At 36.1% G+C, this 23,545-nt stretch overlaps 1 protein-coding gene across 1 annotated transcript in view; it reads left to right on the top strand.

Moving 5' to 3' along the window:
• Positions 1-951: 951 nt before the first annotated feature.
• The window catches only part of LOC146619268 (uncharacterized), a 45,115-nt gene continuing 22,521 nt past the window's right edge, over positions 952-23,545 (top strand). Inside the window, exons 1-2 of the mRNA XM_085370214.1 lie at positions 952-994; positions 4,017-4,164. Coding sequence (XP_085226340.1) covers positions 952-994; positions 4,017-4,164 — 191 coding nt within the window. The remainder of the gene's footprint in view (positions 995-4,016; positions 4,165-23,545) is intronic.

Below are 23,545 nucleotides of genomic sequence, written 5' to 3' on the forward strand. Positions count from 1 at the left end.
ACAAAACCTGTTCTACTAATGAAGAGAGAAAAAAACATGTAAAACTCATTAAACTTGATAATTATATACAGCAAATTAAAGCAAAAACTATTAAGTTAAAGAATTGTGCAAATTTACAATGGGGATCTAGTGTTTGCTAGATAAAGTAAGCTTAAGGCTTTCTATGTTTGATCCCATATTGTTGACAGTATGTGAATGTTTACCAGTGAATCCTAAATGTGTCAGTATGAACCAGTTAGGGTACAAAATCTATTGATCATTAACAGTATTTATGGCATACAAAATACTAGGCAGGTGCCTAATATTTTGCAAGTGCCTCATATCCTGCAATAACCCATCTGATTGATTGATTGGTAATTTATTTCAACATGTGAACAATATACAAGTACATTTAGAAAAGAAATGAGAGAAAAAAAATATACTATACAAATTACATACAAAAAAACATTCTGATTAATTTACATGTTGAAAGGGAGTGGGAAGAAGTATACACTTATTTAATCCCACCCCTGTCCCATAAATTATCTCTGATCACTCAGAGCATGGACACAGGACCCAAGCAGACATCCTGTGGTGTCTTCAGAGGGCATGCTGCTTAACTTTGGGTGCTTGTGGGTTGCTTGATGGAGACTCAGTTAGAAGGATTGGGTTCTTTTTGATGCTGCTTAAGTGCTCATGTTAAGTTTTTTTGTGGTTTTGGTTTTAGTTCTTTTTTTACTGGGTAAGTATTTTGTTTTCAATTCTGGGAATCAGATTTTTTTTCCTGCATTTTTGAAATGGATACTAGGTCACCTTGTCCACTTGACATCCTTCTCTTTTACAGCAGAGACTGTCATGCTTGAGCTCATCTCACTGTTGCTAACTTTAGCAGATTTTATTTTTTAATTTTACAGTATCCTACTGCTTAGCAAAGATATCAGCCAATGACATTCCACTGATGGTACAGGAACCATGCCCCCTCCGCGCCAACAAACATGCAATCCCCACGCCTTGGGTAAGTGAGCAGTGAAGCCTCAGATAGTGATAATTTTGAAAGTAAATAGAGCCAAACACAGCAAAGACATTTTTAACTCATATTTTTGGTGATTTTGTTGTACAAGAGTCACAGTCACCCGTGTAAAGTTTTGATTTATCTCCTGTTTTCACTATTAAAGCTCTGAAGCCCAACAAATTGTATTAAGAAGAAGATCTATGGTTTGTCAAAAGAATAGTACACTTCACCAGTCTGTGATTTTAATGTTGTGAGTGACTGTGGAATACATTGCTAAAAATGTATCTGCACGAACTACAATAGTAAGCAACTTAAGATGAAGACTATCAAGACCACAGTCACATGATAGACACTCCACTATCATTCTTTTCCTGCATTATGATACAAATACAAATTATAATGCTGATACCATAACATCTATTATCAGCCAATCCTGACCAATATCATCAACAAGTAAATCTGATCACCGTCTTGTTCACAAATGAACAGACAGTTAGACATCTACAGACAAATCCTGGAGCTGCTATAGTCATAACATTACTCCTGACACATGAACAGCATCCACAATGCCTTCACTGGGACATGGGGACAATCCCTGAATCATAGAACTACATTAAAATAAGACTCATTTTGATACACTATGCAAAAATACCATCATCCGAGCCCCCATTGTCATTGTCATTCATTATTTCATTCTCACTGGTTTGGCTCCAGAAAGGCTGAAATAATGAATGAATGAATGATAATGAATCCAGAAAGGTCACTTCATGACATCAGGTTTCAAGTCTTGATGTGCACCATGACAGCATCAGAAAAAACAAACTGAATTAGACACTGAATTTGTTAATATACAGTTAGGTGTGTAAGTATTTGAAGAATAAGACTACTTTCTACTTTTGCCTCTGTACACCACTACAGTAGATTTTAAATCAAACAATCCAGATATAACTACATTTTAGATTTTCAGCTTTAAAGGTTCCAATGGAATAAAATTCCATTGCATTGTGAGGTTTTTATGACATTCAAGCCTTAAACTAAAGTAGGTAACTAATGTTAGCTGACATTAAAAGGTGTTCAGTCTCCTCATTGCTTAGGTCTTCCTATATTAGTGCTAAGCAGAGTATAATAGCGTGTGGTAAAAACACATGTTAGATGTGATGCTGATAGTAGCAAAAAGCACTATGATTTTTAAATTGAGGCTGTAATTGAAGTAACTGAAGGCCCTGCCCCAAATAAATAAACAAACAAAAGGAAACCTGGATGAAAAAGGAAACCTGTGCAACCTCTGTAGGGTCCAGGTGCTGTATCACATCATACCACTGGTAGTGACGCTGACCCGAGCCAATTGCTCAAATCCTTTAATTTTTAAAAAAAATCAGTGTATCAAAGAAGGGTTAAGTGACAGCAAATAAATAAGTAAAATTTTATTTATATATCACCTTTCAAGATAAAAATCACAAAGTGCTTCACAGAAGCTAAAACATAAAAATAAATCAACCAAAAGCAAGTTTAAAAAGATGAGTTTTTAGCTATACTGAAAATACTCAAAATTTAGACTTCAAATTAGAATTCAATTTAAATTAACACTTTCATGTTTTTCCATCAGTCTAAGAACTGAAAGTGTAGTGAATACTTCAAACAACCATGTCCACACAGGAATAGGAATTAGCTACCAATCATTGCTGATAGCGTCAGTGTTCTTAGGTCTGATGGAAATCAAATGCTGAGGGAGAACAATGAATTTTGAAAATGTTAATGTCCAGTTTATAACCAATAGTAGTATGGGGTATGTGTTTCTCTCATTTCATGTCATTCTAAGTGCTTGAGTGCTGCTAAACTCAGCTGGGTTTCTGTTTCATTCATTTGCATCTGTTTGTGTCTCTCCTCCGCTCTTTCCTTCTCTCTTTAATACAGCCGAATTCACAATAAACCTGTTATCATATAAATATTCCTTTTCTGATCCTGTGAACACAATGAAATATGGACTTTACCACAGTCCATTAACCATAGGAAACACTGCTAACACACAAGCCACTTGCCAAGCTGCTACTCTGTACAGCTGAAATCTGGATTTTGACACACTGACAAAATCTTTATCCACATGTTTAAAACAACGACCGTGTTGAGAAATTTGCTACATTTAAAAGCAAAACAATCAGTCACATTTAGAATAAACACTTATTTTTTTTATTCAGGCCTGTGTAATCTACTCGTGCGCTGCACTGTTCCTTTTGGCTGGTCCTTGCTGTTCTTCCTTAAATGAACTGTTAGAAATGCAAACCAGTCATGTTTCAGAAAAATTAACATTATCATTATTTGTTGCAATATTAAAAATATATGTGAAACTTCAATTGTGCATTCTGGGGACGGACGAGACTAACATGAATATGTTTTAAAGTGGTAGAATATGTGGCTTTTAACCAAAGGGTTGCATTATCTGTTTATGAGTTACACCTATTTATTTTCCACTGACCGACATTTTTAGAGGTTTAAAAGTGATTAGACAAAGATAGTTTGAAATATAACACACTAAACGCATAAAATAATTCCATATTTTATTTTATATAATATTAAATAAATATCATTATATTAAAAAAAGCATTTTAATCCTTGCAGTCAATGACTGCTTGAAGTTTAGATCCCATGGAGATCACCAAATGCTGCTTTTTCCCCAAAGACGCTCTGCTAGGCCACGTCACTGCAGCCAGCAGCAGTTGCAGCTTGTTTGTGGGTCTTTCTGCCTTCAGTTTTGTCTTCAGTAACTGAAATTATAATTACTCTTTGCAAAACCCTTGGGCTGCTTTTGCAGTAAGTTTATTTATTTATGGTAACCTGATCAGATTTGCAGGATTGCAGTACTTTTAAATGTTTTTTTGACAGTTTTCACCTTGCTATAAAAAGGACTCTGTAGAACTTGTCAGTGAGTGTTCTTGACTTGTGAAATTGTCGTGCAGGGGTTTTTCTTAACTAACTTTAGTTGTCTTTTGTGGTCTTTCAGTCTTTTTGATATTCCTGAATTCTCCAGTATATGGTTGTGGCGTGGGTGTGGTCTCTGGCCAGCTGCAGAGGAGGGGTGACGCAGTGAGCTCCTGGGGTGAACAGGTGTCCTGGGATCTGACAGTGATTGTGTCTCTTTATATGTTGGCAGTGACAGCTGGAGGGGGGAAGCGGACGTGACAGCAGAGAGAGAGAGCGGGAGTGTCTGTGTCCCAGTAAAAACCACAGTATTAAATAAAAGTTCTGCTGTCATCATATTCGCTCCAGCGTATGTTTCTTGGGTCCAACGTTACAATGGTAAATCGGGTTCTAATATAGCGCTTTTCAGCTCTACCTGAGTACACACAATGCTTATACAACGTGCCTCATTCACCCAGTTATATAAACACTTTTTATTCTATGCTTTGTAGGAGTTACCTAACTTTGGGTTAGTATCTTGTATAAACATGGGATGCAGACTGGAACAGCCAGGGATCGAACCAACAACCTTCCAATTAAGAGATGACCTGCTTTGCCTCCATCACTGCATCAACATTTCTATGTACGTTATACTGCGAGTTCCAGGGAGCAGCTACCAATAAGTATAAATGTGGCACTAACATCCAGAGGTTTCATTAGTTTACCTTCTTCATTGAATTCAAACAACTGTCCATTTACGTTTGAGCCTCTGCCAATGGGGGACTAGAAAAACAGCTGTAATTTCTGGACAGTAAACCTTGTTTATTAATCTTAAATCTTCAACTTTAAAAAAATCACTACTGTTTGCTGTAGATTCCACTATATACAGGGCAAAATTAGAAGGAAAAAAAATCTGTCACTACAAATTCTAATCGAGTGACACATTGTAGGGTTTATCTTACAATATAAAGCGCCTTGAGGCAACTGTTGTTGTGATCTGGCACTGTATAAATAAAACTGAATTGAAATTGAATTAATGGAAGTAGGTTTTTTTTGCTTTTTTTGTTTTAAAGAAAGGCATATTTTTTCCACTCTAATCAGTCTCAGCTTCAACTCAATCTCACGTTGATGGAGAAAGGTGTAAATTTAACAAAAACAACATGAATGTTCCTAATCAGTGTGCTGTTGTTTTTGATTAGAACTACAGACGATGTGTATGGAACAATAGTGCTCATGAACATTCCCAAAGATCAGAGATGACATCCTCGCATTACCAAGCTTTCTCCACTGAGTAATAATGTATATTTCTAGCCATAATTTACTTTTTTTAAAAATTCTATTTTCATTTCGTGGTCTTCAGGAAATCAAGCAGAAATCTATGCAAATGAAATGATTTCAATGATAGTTCACAATCTTCTTGCAAAAGCACTTGTTATTTCACTTAATTCAGAAGTATGACCAGGTGTCCCCCCCCCCCCTTTTTTTTTTTTTTTTCCCAACATCATAATGTAACTGCAGTTAAGATGTGGTAATTTGCCCTGTTAACATACTGGCACAATTACATAAATCAAAAGTTGGTATTTACGAATATTTTTGCTAATCCGTTTTATATTTATGGTATGCCCTAAAGTCGCAATAAGCTGCTACCTCTTCTGGTACCACGGGTTTATGTGAAATCATGATTAATGCAGCTAAAGTTATTTTGGTAGTCTTGAAATCATGACTACCAAAATACGAAAATATTATTTCTACCCACTTTCTTCTCATGCACAATTACAAAGAATAGCTAGATTTAACTAAAATGAATTTATGTCTAAGAATCATGGCAGTTGAGCCACCTCTCCAGCTCTAGGTCTACCTTTTAGGTTACATGTAAATGTTATTTTAAAACAAAAAACACATTTCTAAAAGTAAAATTGAAGCATTTAAATGTCACTCTGCATTTGTTCTGTATATTTTATATATTTTATTATTATTATTATTATTATTATTATTATTTTATTTTTTTTACTATTTAATTTGTAAAAATGTGTACACACACACACACACACACACACACACACACACACACACACACACACACACACACGTAGGAAAATATTTAGTATACACATCCAGAAATGCATACACTATTATATATTGTACATATATTTATTAGTTTCAGGTTGGCCATTCTTGTATTTTGCTCGTTTGTGTTGTTGTGTTTGCACATCTCTGTTGCTTGTGGGGCTCGCACACAAGAATTTCACTCGCATGTGCTGTGCCAGTGTGCCTGCACATGTGATGTGACAATAAAAAGTGATTTGATTTGATTTGTTCTGTACACATTTTTTAATCAATTCAATTTTATTTATATAGCACCAAATCACAACGCCTCATCACGCCTCAAAGCACTTACTTTATTTTATTTAAATGTCAGCTTTCAAAGCCACCAATAATGATAATAACAATAACAACAACTAATAATAATTATCATCCAGCCTAATTCAACATAAAAATGCAAAGTATGCTTGAAGGCTCACTACTTAAAATGTTTTATTTTAAATGAGCAAAGAGGGGAAAAAATAAAATTTTAATCAAAACAGTTTTTATAATTTTGTATAATTAAAGAAAAATATCTTAATTTGTTCTTAAAACAAATTTAATTTTTCAGACCTACACTTACACATATGCATGTGTGTGTACACACACACACACACACACACACACACACACACACACACACACACACACACACATTACATATAAAACTCTTCACTGTTATTTCTTTATATTTTGCTTCTAAAAAAACACATGTGCATAATGCATTATTATGCATAGTGAAATGGAAGTATTCAACTATAGGTAAATCTTCAAGCTTTGCTAATTTGTAAAGTTTTATGTTCTAATATACTCAACTGACGTTTTAAAATCCTACTGTAAAAACAAAGTAGATGTTTCCATTACTGCCGAGTGACATCAAGGTAAGAGGTACTTCACGTTAAATTGACTTCAACAGATTCGAGTTCGTTTTATCTTGGCCTTTGGCACTGAAGTGTCTGTTGTTAATAAAAAAAAGCAACAGCTTTCTGTCACTTGATCTGAAATCTGAGTGACTACTTTACATAACAGACGTATAACTTCTTAAAAATGGAAAACTGCACTCCTATGAACACTCTCCTATTACCCTAACAGATTTTTGAAAAAGGCATAGAATTAATAGATTGTGATAAAGCACGCCAAGTCATTCTGTTTCATCCTGACTTCACTAGGTCTTCCCACACACACAATTATCTCTTCTGTACATTTTGTTCATCCTTTCTACCACCTAGCATTGCTTTCTAAAGTCTCTGGCTGCCACTATTCACCCCTCAATGGTTTTAATTGTCCCGATGACCTCAATCAAAAGACAATTACCAAAGGGAAGAGGAGCACAGGCAATTATTGTCTCCACCATGAGATAGTGCACACCTGAATGGAGCTACCTCCTTTCACAGTGTTAAAATTACATGTGCTGCCTGGCTGTTGTGATGAAAAAGGGAGAATTAAGTGTGTGCCTGAAATACTTATATGTCCTTAGAGAAGACTGAATCTGAGAACATACTGACACTTTTAAGCCAAATGAGCAACGTGGCACACATATATGAAGATATGTAAAAGAATTCAGGCCAAGCTAAGATGAGTTGGAACATGGGATAAGAGAGGCATCAACCATACAGACATTTTTCATTGTGACATTGCCTTCCTATTAAGTAAGTAGCTTTTTTTTTTTTTTTTTTTTTTTAAGAATTTGGCAGTCTGGTGATAACTATGCAAATAATCCTTACAGTAAAAATGTGATACATTCCACAAACTTACATCATCATGAAATGAATGCACTGAATGTTAAAATCCACCATTGTTTTAAAATCAGAGCAAAGATGCATACTGAGGCTGTTCAAATGTCTGTTTTTGGACTGAGTAAGCTGCAAGTGGTTATCGTCTCTGCAGCTGCTGGGATACACAGAAAGCAAAGAATACCATTTTGGTTTTTTTTAGGAAAAGACTGACAATGTATTCTACATATTTTTTTTAAAAAAAAGTTTAAGTTTAAGGAAAATATATTTGACAAAGTATAAAGTATAAACTTAATGCAATACAACCAGTACAATCACATATTATTCCTATATTGTATTGTGGCAGATAATCATTGTTTTCAATGTTATTTTAATGTTGGAGTTACTACAGAGCCCATCTAGAGATTAAACTGACCTTAAGCAGATATTTGCAAGGAAGCACATAGCATCAAGAAGCCTGCCAAGTAAGGCAAAAATACTAATCAGGATTTCTGATCTGGATTATTTAACATGGGTATTCATAATAAGCAAAGTAGTGTAGTGGTAAGTACTGTCACCCCACAGCAACAAGGTTATGCTTCAAAGCAACCTGCTGGCTGGGGCCTTTCTGTGTTGCGTTTGCATGTTCTTCCTGTGACTGTGGGATTTTCCCGGGTAGTCTTGCTCTCTCCCACAGTGCAAAGACATGCTTGTTAAGATCCCTGGTGATTTTAAATTGGCCACAGCTGTGAATCTGAGCATGACTGGTTGTCTGTCTGGGTTCTGTGATGGACTTGCAACATGGCCAGGATGTACCTTGCACCTCACCCTATGACTTATCCCACTCACCTGCCTCCCCATTATGGATAGATGGATGAATGATATCAAACTTTAAATATAATTCAAATGAAAAAACAATACATGGAAAACAAAAGAAATAATGGAAGGTAGTGGGGGAAAATAGTGATAGTTAGACACTATCTATGCGTTTTGTTTTGGGTTTTTTTTTTTACTGTAAAGCTTGTCCTGCAAGGCCCGCCATCAGTCCCTGTTGAACTGCCTTAACTTCAAATCTGCAAGTACAGATGGGGCCAAAGAGAGACTCAGGTGACAGTAGACCCAGGTAGATCAACATGGCAGCTACAGGCTGAACATCACTGAGTCAAAGCAAAAGGCCAGCTGTTGCGCTCCACGTAAAGCAGTCTGGATAAAAGACCCCGAGAGATCCAGAGGCAAGAACAATACATGTAAACATTAAAATTCTGTACAAGGTTCACACAGAAACTCTGAGTTTTACTTCATGAACATATATAAGGACACATGCATGTTAACAACCATTTAAATATTGTCATATTCATGACATCTCCTCTTTAAAGCAGGCACCATTTCTAAATACATTTGTGTTCAGACTTTAAAACAAGCAGATTGTTTCCAATTCAACAGCTAAAAGTGGAAAGTTTTTATCATTTTGTGCTTGGCAGACTTTTTTTATGAATTTTCCATCTGTAATACTGCAAAACAAGAGTAGAGTGATAATGGTAAGGACACCAGAATACCTTTAATGTTGTGAATGATGTGTTAACCTCCAGCAATAGCCTGAATGCCAACACCTGAGTCTAATCAAGCAAACTCTAATCTGGCTGACTGGATCAAAATAGCACCTGGTGATTTCTTTTTGCTGTTCTGCATAGGCCTGAACTACCTCATTTAGTTCATTACAAAGAATAGTTATGTGGGTTTTCTGCCAGTGTATTACAAGCCCAGTGGGAGACCAGTCTTAAGCAGAGGCGGAGCCAGACATTTGAAACACCCGGGGCTTAGCCCTAAAGGGTAGTATGCATGTGGGATTTTTTTTTTTTTTGGGGGGGTGGGGTTAGAAATGACTGAAAGATTAATAGGCTCTGTTTTGAGTTTTGTTCAAAAAAGAATGACTTCATATAGGGAAATATATATATCACACATGCAGGACACCTTAAACTAGTTTTTTAATTAAGCAGCAAGACAGAACGAAGTCGGGGCTGTATCAAGACACAGGGACTAAACCCCAATTCAACCAGACACAGAACTGATCCAGAATTAAAACAGGACTACAACAGTTCAAAATCAGGACTACTTAGAACTTAACCAAGACAGAATCAGAACTAGATGATAGTAGCACTAAAAATCATCATAGACCTGCACTACACTTATTTTTTTAAATCTACCAAAGTACAATATTTAGATTGAGAAAAGTTTATATAATTATTTTGGCCTTGTTGTGCAAACAAGCCTGCATAACTTAATAAATATAGAATTTGAAAAATAGCAAACCTAAAAAGAAACACTAGGTACGAGATACATGAGTACCTATGATACGGTGATACTTTTGGCAAACGACCATTTGACTAACATGTGTGTCTCACCTGCTCTTGTTCATCTGTTCTGTCCTCATTCTGCTCTCTCTCTCTGTTCCTCTCTCTCTCTCTTTGTGCTGACAATCATCAAATATACAGTTGAAACCAGATATTTACAAACTCTTCAGATCAAAACAAACACTTTTTTAATTGTAACATCAAATCAGACTAAATGTTTATTTTTTTAGATTGATAAATATAAAAACATATTTGTTAACTTTAAGAGTAAAGAGAGAAACTATCTGTATTTCTTAATTGCAAATGGCACCAAATTGTATTCAAACTGAGCCACACTTATGGAGCTCCACAGTTCTTTTCCTGGTGTTTTGGTTGACATCTCTTGATTTTCCCATTTCAAAGAAGAAGGCTCTGTGTTTTGCCTTATATGCATCCACAGCTGTGCCACCAGTTTACTCACATGGACTCTACTAACCTATCAGAAGCTTCTTCAGCTCAGAATGGAATCGTCTGGAGTTTTCTTATTAATTAACAAACTTAGTGTATATGTACTCCTAAATTTAATGAAAGTGATAAAAATAGACAGATCTCTCTCTCTTTATTCTGACATTTAACTAATTCAAAAGATATTTCAATATTTATCTAAAACAAAAGTTTACTCTAAATTGATGTTGTACAGTAAAAATGTTTTATGTTTTCTCCATAAAGTGTATGTAAATATCTGGTTACAAATGTAAATATCCTGCTGTGTACTGAAATCCCTCTTGTTTTGCATAGAAATATACTGAACAACATACAAAGCATAATATATAAAATAACATTTACCTGAGTTTTTTCTTTGAAAGAAGCCTCTAATGTCCATTCTTATATTTCAGTACATAACTGAAACCGATTTAGTCGGGGAGGGTAAGAACTGAAAATATGAAATAAACACACGTAAGCTAAGACTCTAAAAAATAGCATTTGTTCGGCTTTTCATTTCGCCATTTGTTGATTCACTTGAAGAGCAAGTAACGTAATATTGGTCAAGTGATCAGTTTCATATCAATCTTTCGTGATTCACCGTCATATTTACATTATTTATACGGTACGAATGATTTGCTTTGGTACCTGGTCAAACTTAAGCTCTCCTTAGTATGGCTGGCTCTGTTTCTCCAACAGCGCACTAACAGGTAGCAGCTGCCCCGCCCCCTCGCTCAGTCGCTTAGTGCCTGAGCTCGGATCATACCAATATCAGGGGGGATTCACGCACAGTCGTAAATTCCCACAGTGTGCACTATGTGCTTCGAATATTGTGTGTACTTTTTGTTTTATACAGTTGTCAGCCAGGCATCTAACTATGAAAAAATTACACTCCAAAAGACCCCGGGCTTCTGACAAAACAACCCGGGCTTAAGCCCAGTAAGCCACCCCCACGCTCCGCCCCTGGTCTTAAGTGAACATCCCTCAATCAAAGCGCCAGGGTTTTAGGCAAAACCTGACCATTAAAGTTGCTAATGTACCATATTAGCCTTCTGGTCCTGTTAGCCATTTTGACTCATAAATAAACAAATTGAGAAAAAAAAAATACAAAGTAAAAGACAAAGTAAACAAAGAGCTGTCTTCAAGATATGTTTTTACTTATGTAGCAACAACTAAAACATATTAAGTTATGTCCACCAACTAATGTAGGCTAGATTATTCCTTGCTATATAAAAAAGGTCATCTTCATCCTGGTGAAAACCTTTATTCCCCCCATCAAAATGAAAGCTGAGTCATAAATATGTTAATTTCCTTCAAATAAGACTGTTGCTTCAGAAAGAACTGTTATAGTGGCAGGGTAAACCCTTCATCGTTAAACTGTAAGACTTGACAAATTTGTCATGTTAATGATTTTCAACTCAATTTTCCAAAAAGATATACTCTCTGCGCATACTAGGCCATTTGAAATGTATTCCCCTGTCTCCCACTTCTCTGAGTGGTGCACATTTCTCAAGGGATCTTTGAACATGTCATATTTATAAGGTTCAGTAAGATAAAGAGAGCCTGTTTTCCTGTTTATCTTTTTGCTTTCATGCTAGTAACTTATACTGATAAAAGTCTTGCTTTAGTTCACACTGTGTTTTTAGCAGCGAGGTGAACAACAAAATACAAAAACATTCAAGTTTTCTTTGTGAATTCAGTCAGTGTGGTGCCTTCTCAGGCCTTCTATTAAGAAAGTAAAGCAATTGAAAAATAAATGTAAAGATTTTTTTTTTGGCTGAGGTTAGTGTGAATGATTATATTTAAAAAAAAAAAATCAATAGTGTCTAACCTTGTAAAGGATGTATTTCATGAGTAAATGGCTCTAACAGCATTTTGATCTCCAGTTTTTTTAAAAAGCATTCCCAAAAGGAGTTTTAAATCCAAATCAAACTGCAAAGTCAACACATTTTAGAATAAACAGCATAGACACCCATTAACGGATCTTCACAAAATTTCCTGATGAATGTAAAATGAGTGGTCAACTATATATTAGTTGAAAAAGTTACTATTTTAATGTAAAATGCACCAACTCTAATGAATGTTGGAAATCTAGTGTCTTATCTATGTATTCCAGCTCTACCATCCATCTAGATGACAGTATAACAAAGGTCATATTGAAATAGTGTCAAGGACTCATTTTAGCCCTGAATATTTTAATTAGCGCTGTGCCATATCATATCATCTGCAATCCTACTGGTATAGTTCTTTAAATTTAAGTGTAATATTACAATATCAATAATATAGTGCTACCATGTGTTTATGTTCCCTAGCACACATGATAATCAGTCAGGTCTAGGCACATCTGACAGTGAGAGCCACATGGTAGCCTCTCATTATGATTTAGTAAAAATGGAGCTACTTCAACAACCTCCTGCAAAGCACATTACTAAAAAAAATGCAAGAATATTGTCCTTCATTTTATTTGCACTAATAAATGCTGCTGCCTGGAAGCTGCAATTACTGATAACATGTTGGCAAATTTCCTTGAAATAGCATGATATCATTTTGAGGTTATGTCACTCACCCCAAACTATAATTACTGCTTTCATTTGTTTAGAGTTGCTGATTCGAGACAATCAAGGAGACAGCTGAACTCTAAAAACTTTTAAAACGTCTTGAACAAAAAATATGTCCAATTAATTTTCAAGTTCATGTGTATTTGTATCAAATGAATAACTAGAAATATTTGATCAAAGTGTGGAAAGTAGTAAAGAAAAAGCTCACTGGTTCTGTTTCATTACAAGTGTCCACCAGCAGATTTGGGGGGGAGCATAGAGGTCACACCTCTCCTGGATGTGAAATGGGTTGTGGGGCATATCATTCCATGCTCAATAAAATGCTAAGCACTGCAGATCTGCAGATTATACACTGCTTGGTATAAATTACATTTTACAGTTGTTTAACTGCTCTAATTAAAATACTTTCTCTCACCATAAATTAAACACATTTCTAGCGCAATACCAACGTATACCAAAGGGCATAATCTCTTAAAGCATCTGGTTATATTTACTTTTTCATCAGAAAATATATGTAAATTAATCCGTTCTTCTAACCTTAAAACACCGATAAAAATACAGCTTTGCATGCACTGGCTGGCTGGCACTAAACAATCCAGCACCCAGAAATATTCCTCTCGAATATCCCTCTTTTGTTCTGCTTTTTGGACAGAAACAACTTGTTTTAACAGCTTTGTTAAAAATAGGTTGTGTGTGGATATATATGTGTGTGTAAATAGTGAGGGAAACATTACCACATTTACATTTGTTTACCCTCTGCACACGGTTTTGCAGTATCATACAGTTGGGCAAGACTGCTTCATAAACACACAAATACACAAACAAATGCACACATACACACCAGTTTTGAGGACCTGAAACTTTGTACTTTAAATTTTCCCTGGCAGAACCACAGTTTCCATGTGTCACACAATTATGCTTTAAATGAGCTCTACTGAAAATTGAGAGTTAATGAGTATGTGATCTGGCACAGAAGGAGACTGTCTCAAAACTAATTGTTGGATCTCTAGAGCTCAGGTCTGCACAATTAACGCATCCACTTGTATTGCTAAGAACAAAGTAACAGGGTACATTTGAATAAAACCAACTAAACTAATGTGTTAATGATGTTTTATTCTATAAATTAGTAGCTCTTAATAGATGTATGAGAAGAAATATACAAAGCAAAGGCATTTTGTTGTAAATTCTTTGTTGGTACACAGATGATTAAATGAGGTGCTCTGAAACAGAAGTGGTGTAAATGGATTTATCTGCTAAAAGACAAAAAGAAAAATAAAGGAGATGCTAAGATGAGCTTTTATTTTAAAAAAATCTTGCTTTGATGGTACAATCTCTGCAATTTAGCCAAAATGCATTTAATCAAGATTAAAATTCATGTTTGGGATTATGTTGATTTCTGACTGAATGCAGACAATTAAGCAGAGATGCAAAGTGAATGGTGGGCAGGAAAGAGGAATCCAAATATTAGATCTGTAATGTGAAGTAAAGGTAGCTTCCAACATAGCAATAATGTGACCTGATTTTCCTCGCTCAAATCAAGGGGCACAAGTTGCTATGGTAACTATAGTGTGGTCCACAGAATGGAAGCTGGTAGTAAAGATGCTTTTAAAAGAAATCTGCATTAACAGTCTGATTAGGAATAACTATTTTTTAATGTGTGGTCAATTTCGAAGATTCGTGACTTAAAAATTAAAAACAACAGCTACTGAAACATAGCCACGTATTTCTTCATCATTCATTCCCAGTGCAGTTCTCAGTGCAGTCCCATGGTAATATTTATGGCAATGATATATACACCTAATTAAGCCTCAATTTATTTGAATCTGATCTCAACAGTCCAGATCCTAAAGTGATAAAGTGCTTTCATTTTTACTATGGAGAACACAGTGATGCTATATACTAGTTCATATAAGCAACTAAATTTCTATTTCTAATTTTTTTAAAGCGGGATCACTAATCGCAATGAACAAATTACAGATAATAGTTCATGCAAATTTGATTATGTTGCACCAGTGAAACTGTGGTTCAAAAATAGATTTGTATTGTAGGAAAACCCGAGGCTGATGTTGTAAGATGACCATGAACAATAATCAACATGATTAAAGCATTTCAGCCTTTGTCTTGGCTACTTTGAAAACACAAGGCTTTTCACAAGTATATGGAACAGTCAGTAAATCTAAATAAGAAATGGCCACACACGCGCGCACACACACCCTACTTCCAGATAATAAATTATCAAATCAAAATTTATTTATTTATATAGCACATATTAAAACAACAATGTTAACCATAGTGCTTCACAGTCAGTAAAAGCACGAGACCATTAAAACAAACAATAAAACAGGACAACAAACAATAGGTAACAACACAACAAGCTAGAACAGCCAACTAGTTAGAATCAAAAGCCAAAGTACAAAGATACGTTTTAAGACGTAATTTAAAAGACTGGATAGACTCGGCAGTACGAATATGAACAGGGAGTTTATTCCAGAGCCTAGGTGCCACGGTTGCAAAGGCCCGGTCACCTCTCGACTTCAATCGAGACCTAGGTTGTGCTAGGAGCATGTGATTGGACGATTTAAGAGTTCTGTAGGGATGGGTACCAGTATCCAGTGCCATTATGGCACCGGTTCTGACATAAACGATAGTAACCAGACCAAAAAGCAGCGCACATTTCGGTGCTTTATTTCGGTGCTCTTTTTTTCCCTGAGATGCCATACACTTTGGATTCCAGCCAATCATTTTACCTTTGCGAGCGTAGTAGGCGGGACCAGGTACGTACGTTCTTTTAGAGCAGAGCTACAGATTAAAAATGCCCAGGGTGAAGCGGTCAAAAGTCTGGCTGTACTTCACAGCAAAAGATGCAAACTCAGCAGCCTGCAACAAGTGCTTTAAGGTGATACTGTGATACTGTCAAAGGAGGTAACACCTCGAATCTGATGAAACACCTGGCGACGTATAGCATTTTGTTAAAAGCCGAGAAATGTGCCGTATTTGATCTACTGCGGGTGGGTTGCCTGTTATCGGACCCGGAGTTAGCAACATCCCCCAAAAACCCGAAGAGGAGAGTCCTGGCCCCTAGCACTGCCAGTGTAGCAGAAATGATGACGGATGATGATGCAGCAGCAGCCGTTCTTCTCTGCGTGAGTAGCTTAATGTTGTTCGTGTGTAATTTACGTTGAGTAGGCTAACCACGTTATTAAATTAATGCATGTAAGGTGAACTACCAAACACCGTCATAGTTACATGCGGCCGTCTTCATGTTTGATGGCAGATACTCCCTTCACCCTGGCCAAAAAGGCTAAAATGACCAAAGAAAAAGTGGAAAACGGCTAAACATGAGAGGTTTTTGGACAAAGTTGGTGTTTTTTTCCCCCCCATTGTTTAAGCACTGCTTCCAGCCAAGAGTGATGCCATAAATCCCCTATAGTTGCAGAAAAGGCTAACATTGTTATCTTTTTACAAAAAAACAGCTAAACATGACAAAGTTTTTGTTCTCCATTCTTTAAGCACCAGTTCGAGCACCATTTAAGCACCGACACAGTTTCAAAAGTACCGGTTTGGTACTGGTATCGGATAAAACCTAAACGATCCCCATCCCTAGTGCTCTGTTGGGATTGTATAAGTGGAGTAGTTCAGAAAGATAGCTGGGTGCTAAATTATTCAGAATTTTAAAAGTGAACAAAAGAATTTTCAAATCTATGCGATATTTAACAGGGAGCCAATGTAATTTGGCTAAAATTGGAGTTATGTGTTCATATATAAACAATGAATTTAACCACTTGGAATTTTTTTTCTTTTATTCTCTATATGGACAACAGTATCGGACCACACGTCTTAACATCAGAATTCTTGTTTTTTTCAAACACATTGCTAAAGATGTATAAAATCAAGCATCTAACCACACAGTCTCGTTTTCCAAAGACTTGTGAAAGTCTGAGTTATTCTAAAGAGCTTACCGAGGTTCCTACTGTACAAAAGTCATCAGCACTCTGCTGACTCAATAACTGCCTCCTCTGGCATTAACACCAGCAGAAATAATGCACTGGGAGCTTCATATCTTCATAGCATACCTCTGTCACCGCCGCTAACTTTTCTGAGACATGTTATTGAATTCAATTCAATTCAATATGAGCTCATATTTTTTGTGAAATAGTACAATGTCTGAGTTTAAACATTCAATATGTTTTTAGTTGGGACAAGGCCACATTTACCATAGCATTACCTCTTCTTTTACCAACGGTTGGTAAACATCTGAGAACTGAGGAAACCGGCTGTTGGACTACCGGAAGAGAAATGTTATCTCATTTTTGTCTGATATAGGATCGATTCTAGCTGATCAACAGTCCTGAATTAAATGTGTTCAGTTGATGAAAGATCTGGACTACAGACAGGCCAGTTCAGCACCCAGACTTTTCTATTACAAAGCCATGCTGTTTAAAAAGCAATGTCTTATTGGAATATGCCACACAGCAAAATCTCCAGTGTTAAATTAACACTGGAGATTTTGCTGTGCAGGGTTTCCCTGAAACAGATCAAGATGGGAGTATATGTTGCTCTAAATCACATATATATCTTTCACCACTGTGCAAGCTGCTAATTCCATAGGCACTGATGCACCCCCATATCATCAGAGATGCAGTTTTTACAAAACCATGCTGATGGTTAGTGGGATGGTTCCTCTCCTCCTTAGTCCAGAGAATGTAGTGTTAATGTTTTCCAAACCAAAAATTCAATTTGTCTGTCCAAAAAACAGTTTTTCACTTTGTCTCAATCCAGTTAATGAGCTTTGACCTTGGGAAGACAGCTTTAAGATTCTCTTTTTATGTCCAGTCGTGTTACTCACCGGTTGTCAATTAACTTAGTAAATAGCAAAAATGCAGTAAAAGCTTCTTATATTAACCATTTACTTCTCCAGCCTTCTGCTGTCCTGGTCCCAACTTATTAAAGACATGTTAAATTCAAAATGAGGCAATGCTTTTAATAAACTGGTATTTTGGTGGGCTTCATTTTTCAGTCCTAATTATTCCGTCCTATTTTGTATTTGAATACCATTACAAACCAAGTTCATTATGAAAAAAACTGCACAAATTTCCCAAATTTTTGAATCTAAACTCATCGTGTAACGCATATAAAACATCAAATGATTGCATGTTTGCAGAAAATTCATATTAAAAAATGCACAGTGGAAAAAAATCAAGTCAACAAGATTCAGTTCTCAGGGGAAGGCAGCAACAGGCAGAATTGTATGGTTTGATCATGTAGTTGAAGCTGTATCGTGGACGCTTTCATACATTTTTCAGAATGTCAGTGGTGAAGTTTGAGCTCTTCTTGGCACAGCTGGGACCACATGTGATTTGCAGAGAAATAATTTTAGAGAGTCGATTGACACAGAGCTGCATCCAGCTGTGTTTCTGAGGTAAAACAGCAGAAAGATGATTGCCAAATGCAGTTGTCAGATCTCTTTATTCGGATCTGAAAAATTGAATATGGTTTGAAAAAACAAATGCTTCATATTTGTCCAGCCAAATTATGCCGCCGCTATGAACAGCTGCATTAGGCATAGGTGAGTCTGATTTCCACTGATTTTACACGTCTGTTGTGTAAAGGGCTTTACCTGACTGTAAACCAGTCGTGAACTATTGTATAGGAGAATTCAGCTTAGTATGGTTTATCTACTATGTGATTGATTGAGCCAGTATATATATAAAGAAAACCTGTTCATTTAGATGTAACCTCCTGGGCACTTTACATTCATTGCATTACATTACAACTTTTACAATTAAAAGTTCACTATACCTTTTAGCTATTGCAGAACTTGGTTTAAATATACATTTTACTTCTCATTTACAGGATCTTATTTCAGAGCTATCATTGTGTAACATTTAAGTTGCTTTAAGTCTTCTTGGTTACTTACCAAGTGGAAAAGTGAAACAAACGTAAGTCTCGCAATCCCTGAGAAATATATCCAGCTCCAAGTGTAGTTAAAAAACTGTTCTGTTGCACTTGCAATAGAAAGAAAAACTTTAGTCAGCTCATTCACAACCAAGAGAGTCTGCAGAAGGTAACTTGCACAAATTTTCCATGTATGGACTTTTGCAGACCTGTCCAGGGTGCACGGTGCCTGTCGCCCTAATGCACTTACTTTTACTTTTTGCAGTCTGTTTTTAACTTTTGTCAAACACAGAGAACACCTGTCTGCTGACAAAGGTATCTTGGGCTCACAATGTTTTAAGGCTAAGGCTAGTGGTCTTAAAATATACATGAATGGTGAATAATCTGACTGCTGCATTACTCTGCTCACATATACTATATTTTAATATAGTACATATTCCCTTTAAATGGTCATTGTTAACATATATTTATGTTTCCTTTTATCAGATAATAGAAAAAAAATGAAATAGTACAAGAAACATGATCCACTGAGACAATAGTAATAACCAGCAGACACATCCAAATCAAATTCAAGCTGCTGTTTTGAAGTGCTAAATCCAGATTTTATTACTACAACATTTTCTGATCACTCAGACAGACAGTAGATTCACATACATACAAAAAAGAAATTAAATGAGGAAAAAGAAAAAAATAACAATTTTATATGCACTTCTTTTTTTTTTTTAGCACAATGCAAAAAAAAAAAAAAAATCAGTGATTTTAGTTGCTTTTCTCTCCTCTGCTCTGATTTCACCACTCCAGCTGTTTTCAGTGTGTGCTCCACTCCATGTTGAAAGTTCATCCTTTCCTCACCCTCACAGAGTGAGAAAATAACAAAGGAGATACTACTAGAACTTAATGTTGCTCGAATTGAAAACTGTGTGCTCTCTAATTGTAAGAGCAATAAAAGATTTCCAACAAACGACAGTAAGCAATGACTCTTTCTCGGGCTTGTCTTTGAGATAAAGAAACAGGCTGAAAATTCCTTCACTATAATGGCTCTCTGCATGTTTTTAAATATGCTTAGGTAACGCAGAAAATTAGATTAGACACTCTGAGGCTTGATTACAAATTAATCTGTTTACCACAGAACAGTTTGTGGTAAGTAGAATAAGACTTGGAAAAAAAGAGAATGGCCCTTTAAACCATTTGAAACCATCCCATAAATGTTTTCCCTTTGAAGCTAAACTAATTCAATTACCTAGAAACTGTAGATCTAAGTGTGTGCGTTTCAGACCAGAGATTCTCTCCTGCACAGCAGATGTTCTACGTACTGTAGCTGATTAATTACAAGCCTTCAGTTGCCGAACAATCGGAGTTGCTTATGATGTGCTAGAATGAGAATTACAGTCAATAATTGTAGAGTTGTACAGCTTAGTGAATGTTCGGAACTTTTTCAAAAAAGGTTTGGCCAGTTTTATTTTCACAGGCTGCACTTTTGGCATTTTCATTTTTGTGTAGCCCCCCCCTTTCTGTCACATCTCTCATCAATCTCCCATTATGTTAACTGCAGCATTCATTGTTCCAACAAACTGCTGGAAAATGAAACAATCCAGCAGCCTCTCACCCAGTGCTCAGAGGTTGCCTATCTTATTGTTTTATTATTATTATTATTTTTTATTTTTTTATTTTTTTTTAAATGACATCAGAAACAGCAGTATGCGACATTACGTGATGGCAGAGCTTCAGTTCATCCTTTGTCATTTTTTTTTATTTTTATTTTTTTATTTTTTAATAAATAGGACAGGGGGAATGAATGAGAGAAAGAGGGGGAGAGAAAGAAAGAAAACCAAAGGGGAGACGAGACGGTGAGAAGGGGGGGGAAGAGAGAGAAAAAAAAAAGAACTCCTGGGTCACCCGTATGGAGAAAAAAAAACAAACAAACAAAAAAAACAAACAGAGGAGACAGCAAACAACAAAGAGCAACATAATAATAGAGAAAACAAAGCACCATCACAATAAACTAGCTAGTCATAGATATCAATATTTACTAAATAATAAACGATATTGTGCAGCACGCAAGATAGACAGCGCACAGTGTGCTTTGAGGTAGCAGCCAAGAAAGCTTTAGTCCGCGTCTGTGAATACCCATGTGTGCATACCTGTGTGGATCAGCATGCTTGCATTCCAAAGGTTTCTCCATGTAATGATCTGCTAGGGAGTGTGGGGGGGCCACAGCCCCGTCCAACAAACTGCTGGAAAATGAAACACATATTGAAGTAATGGTATAGCTACTGTGAAATGCGGGAAAGAAATGAAAATGAAACCAAATGCAAAAAAGGAAAAAAATAAAATATTTAATCTCGCTTGTATTTTTTTCAGTATCATTGCAATGCTTCTCACAGCAAGCTGACAGCTGATATCAAGAAATGGTGTAAACCCAAACATCAGCATTCACAACACAATAGCAGCTTTGTATAGATGCTTCACAGAACAGCATCCTTTCTTTTATTTCCTGTAAAATGCATCAGTGGGTCTGTCTTATCCCAACACCTAATGAATCCTCACATCATCCTAATATCTGGAAGACATTTTACTCTTATTAAGTCTGACAAAAAAGCCTTTTTTTAACACCATGGATACTATATACTGAAGTGTGTTAAATTGAATTCCTTTATCACACAATCCCAAGATCATTGACTTTAACTAACGTGTTTATATAAGTTCAAAGTTAGGTACAGAAAATGAAAATCACCCAAGATCAGGTCTTGCCCATTCATATGAGTACCATTATATCATAGCCTAACAAAACAATACTTCAGAATTTATGCATTCATAAGAATAGAATAAATTCACTGTTGCTGTCACAGGAGACCGAATGGTGAGGTACTGCACAAGACAGCTAAGCACAACAGCCTTCTCAGTTGTTTTCCAACAGATTCCTCCATACACATTTCATCTCTTGGGAGAAAGAGGCATGAGAGTGGAATATAACAACTCAACATGCAAGAAAGGTGACCCTAAAACACTCTCTTCTTTTAATGGACAGCATTCCCTTGGAAAAATCCCTACTATTAGGTTCATCATGAAGGAGCAGACGCTACGAAGGACTTGACTTGAAATGTGTCCAAGAACTACTGAGGTTACTGTTCTGGAAAGAATATGTCTGCACTCTGAAAGAGCTGACAGTAACCTGCAATTAGAATCAATGGTGTAAACATGCATATAAAAATACAGCACAAGTCAAACAAAACTGTTCTCAAGATGATTCCTCATTTCCAATCAAACTTTTACAAGAGAAAACACAGCACATAAAAATCGTTAATGCAATAACGAGCTAGAAAACAGCCGTTAAGCAACAGGGCCTAAAGACATTTTCACTAGGGTTAAAGATTAAAATGTGAAAGGTAATTCGACCTAATTATGTTCAAGACATGATTAAAAAGTTCCGAGACTGTTGCAGTTTTCCAATAACTGAGAGCATCACGCACATTTAATAGGTGCAAGTGGTGTAGAAGGGAACTACTTTGATGGGGGTGGCGCTGGATTACTTTTATGGGCGCGGCCTCAGGACTTGTGAAATGTTACATTAAAATCACTGGTTTCTCAGTGTTCCTTTGATTTCTATAAACACTGCTCATGCTCTCCGTGTCTTTGGAGGTAAGACTTATTAAGATACCACAGGAGTAGATATGGAGCTGTAAAGTCTGGTGTGAGCTCCAATGAATTTTAAGTGAGGCATAAAAAAATTGCCTCCTAGGAATCATTTGGCGTATCAATGCCCTGCTTGAGGTAATGAGAAACAAAAATTAAATATATAACAGTATAAAAAAGAATGCAAATAAAATTATGAATCTTAGGTAACAATGACTTATTATGCCTCAAATTCTATTGAAGATTATACACATAGCTTGCAAGCAACCCCTTTTTGTCTGTCGTTATAACACTTTTGAATGCATTCCCAATCTGACAAACACAAACTCGTTTACCAGTTACATATATTTTTTTAAATGTTTTATTTATTTATATAATCAAATTTTACTTTCTTTCATATGAAAGTCAAAAGTGTCACTAAATTCAGCTAATCTTTCATTTTGTACTATCAGCATGATGCAGATATAGCCTTAGACCCTGTATTTGACTCCCATGAAACTGCATAGCCAGTTTTTACACCTTCATCTCACTAATCTGTCTAGAGCATGAGATTGTTAGACGTTTGGAAGATAAAAAATCAAAGAGTGTTGTGCTTCATCATGGCCCTGGTAGATAAGGCCCTTTACTGTCACATAAAATCAGGAGCTGCCTACTGGAAAAACACTCCATCCTCGGGCTATTCCCCACCATCATCACTACTCTCTCCATACCATCTCTGCAAATACTTGGTGTTCGCTTCACTGACAAAGTCCTTCCTTACACCTATTTCAGCACGCAAGTAACATGTTGAGTACAGGGTGCTACTGCGCAGATTTCATCAATGAAGTCAAAAGGTTTGCCTTGTTGCCCCGATAATCAACTAGATTTACCATTTCAACTAATGAGAGACCCATATTTTGATTACAAGTGTGTTCCTGTTTTCATTTCAACTACTACTTCATAAATGCATTGCTTTGTTTCAGTTAA

Source organism: Diplotaxodon limnothrissa, linkage group LG14, assembly GCF_057381915.1.
Source record: "Diplotaxodon limnothrissa isolate DT_005_m linkage group LG14, D_limnothrissa_male_GT1.1, whole genome shotgun sequence".
In the NCBI taxonomy this organism is placed as follows: Eukaryota; Metazoa; Chordata; class Actinopteri; order Cichliformes; family Cichlidae; genus Diplotaxodon; species Diplotaxodon limnothrissa.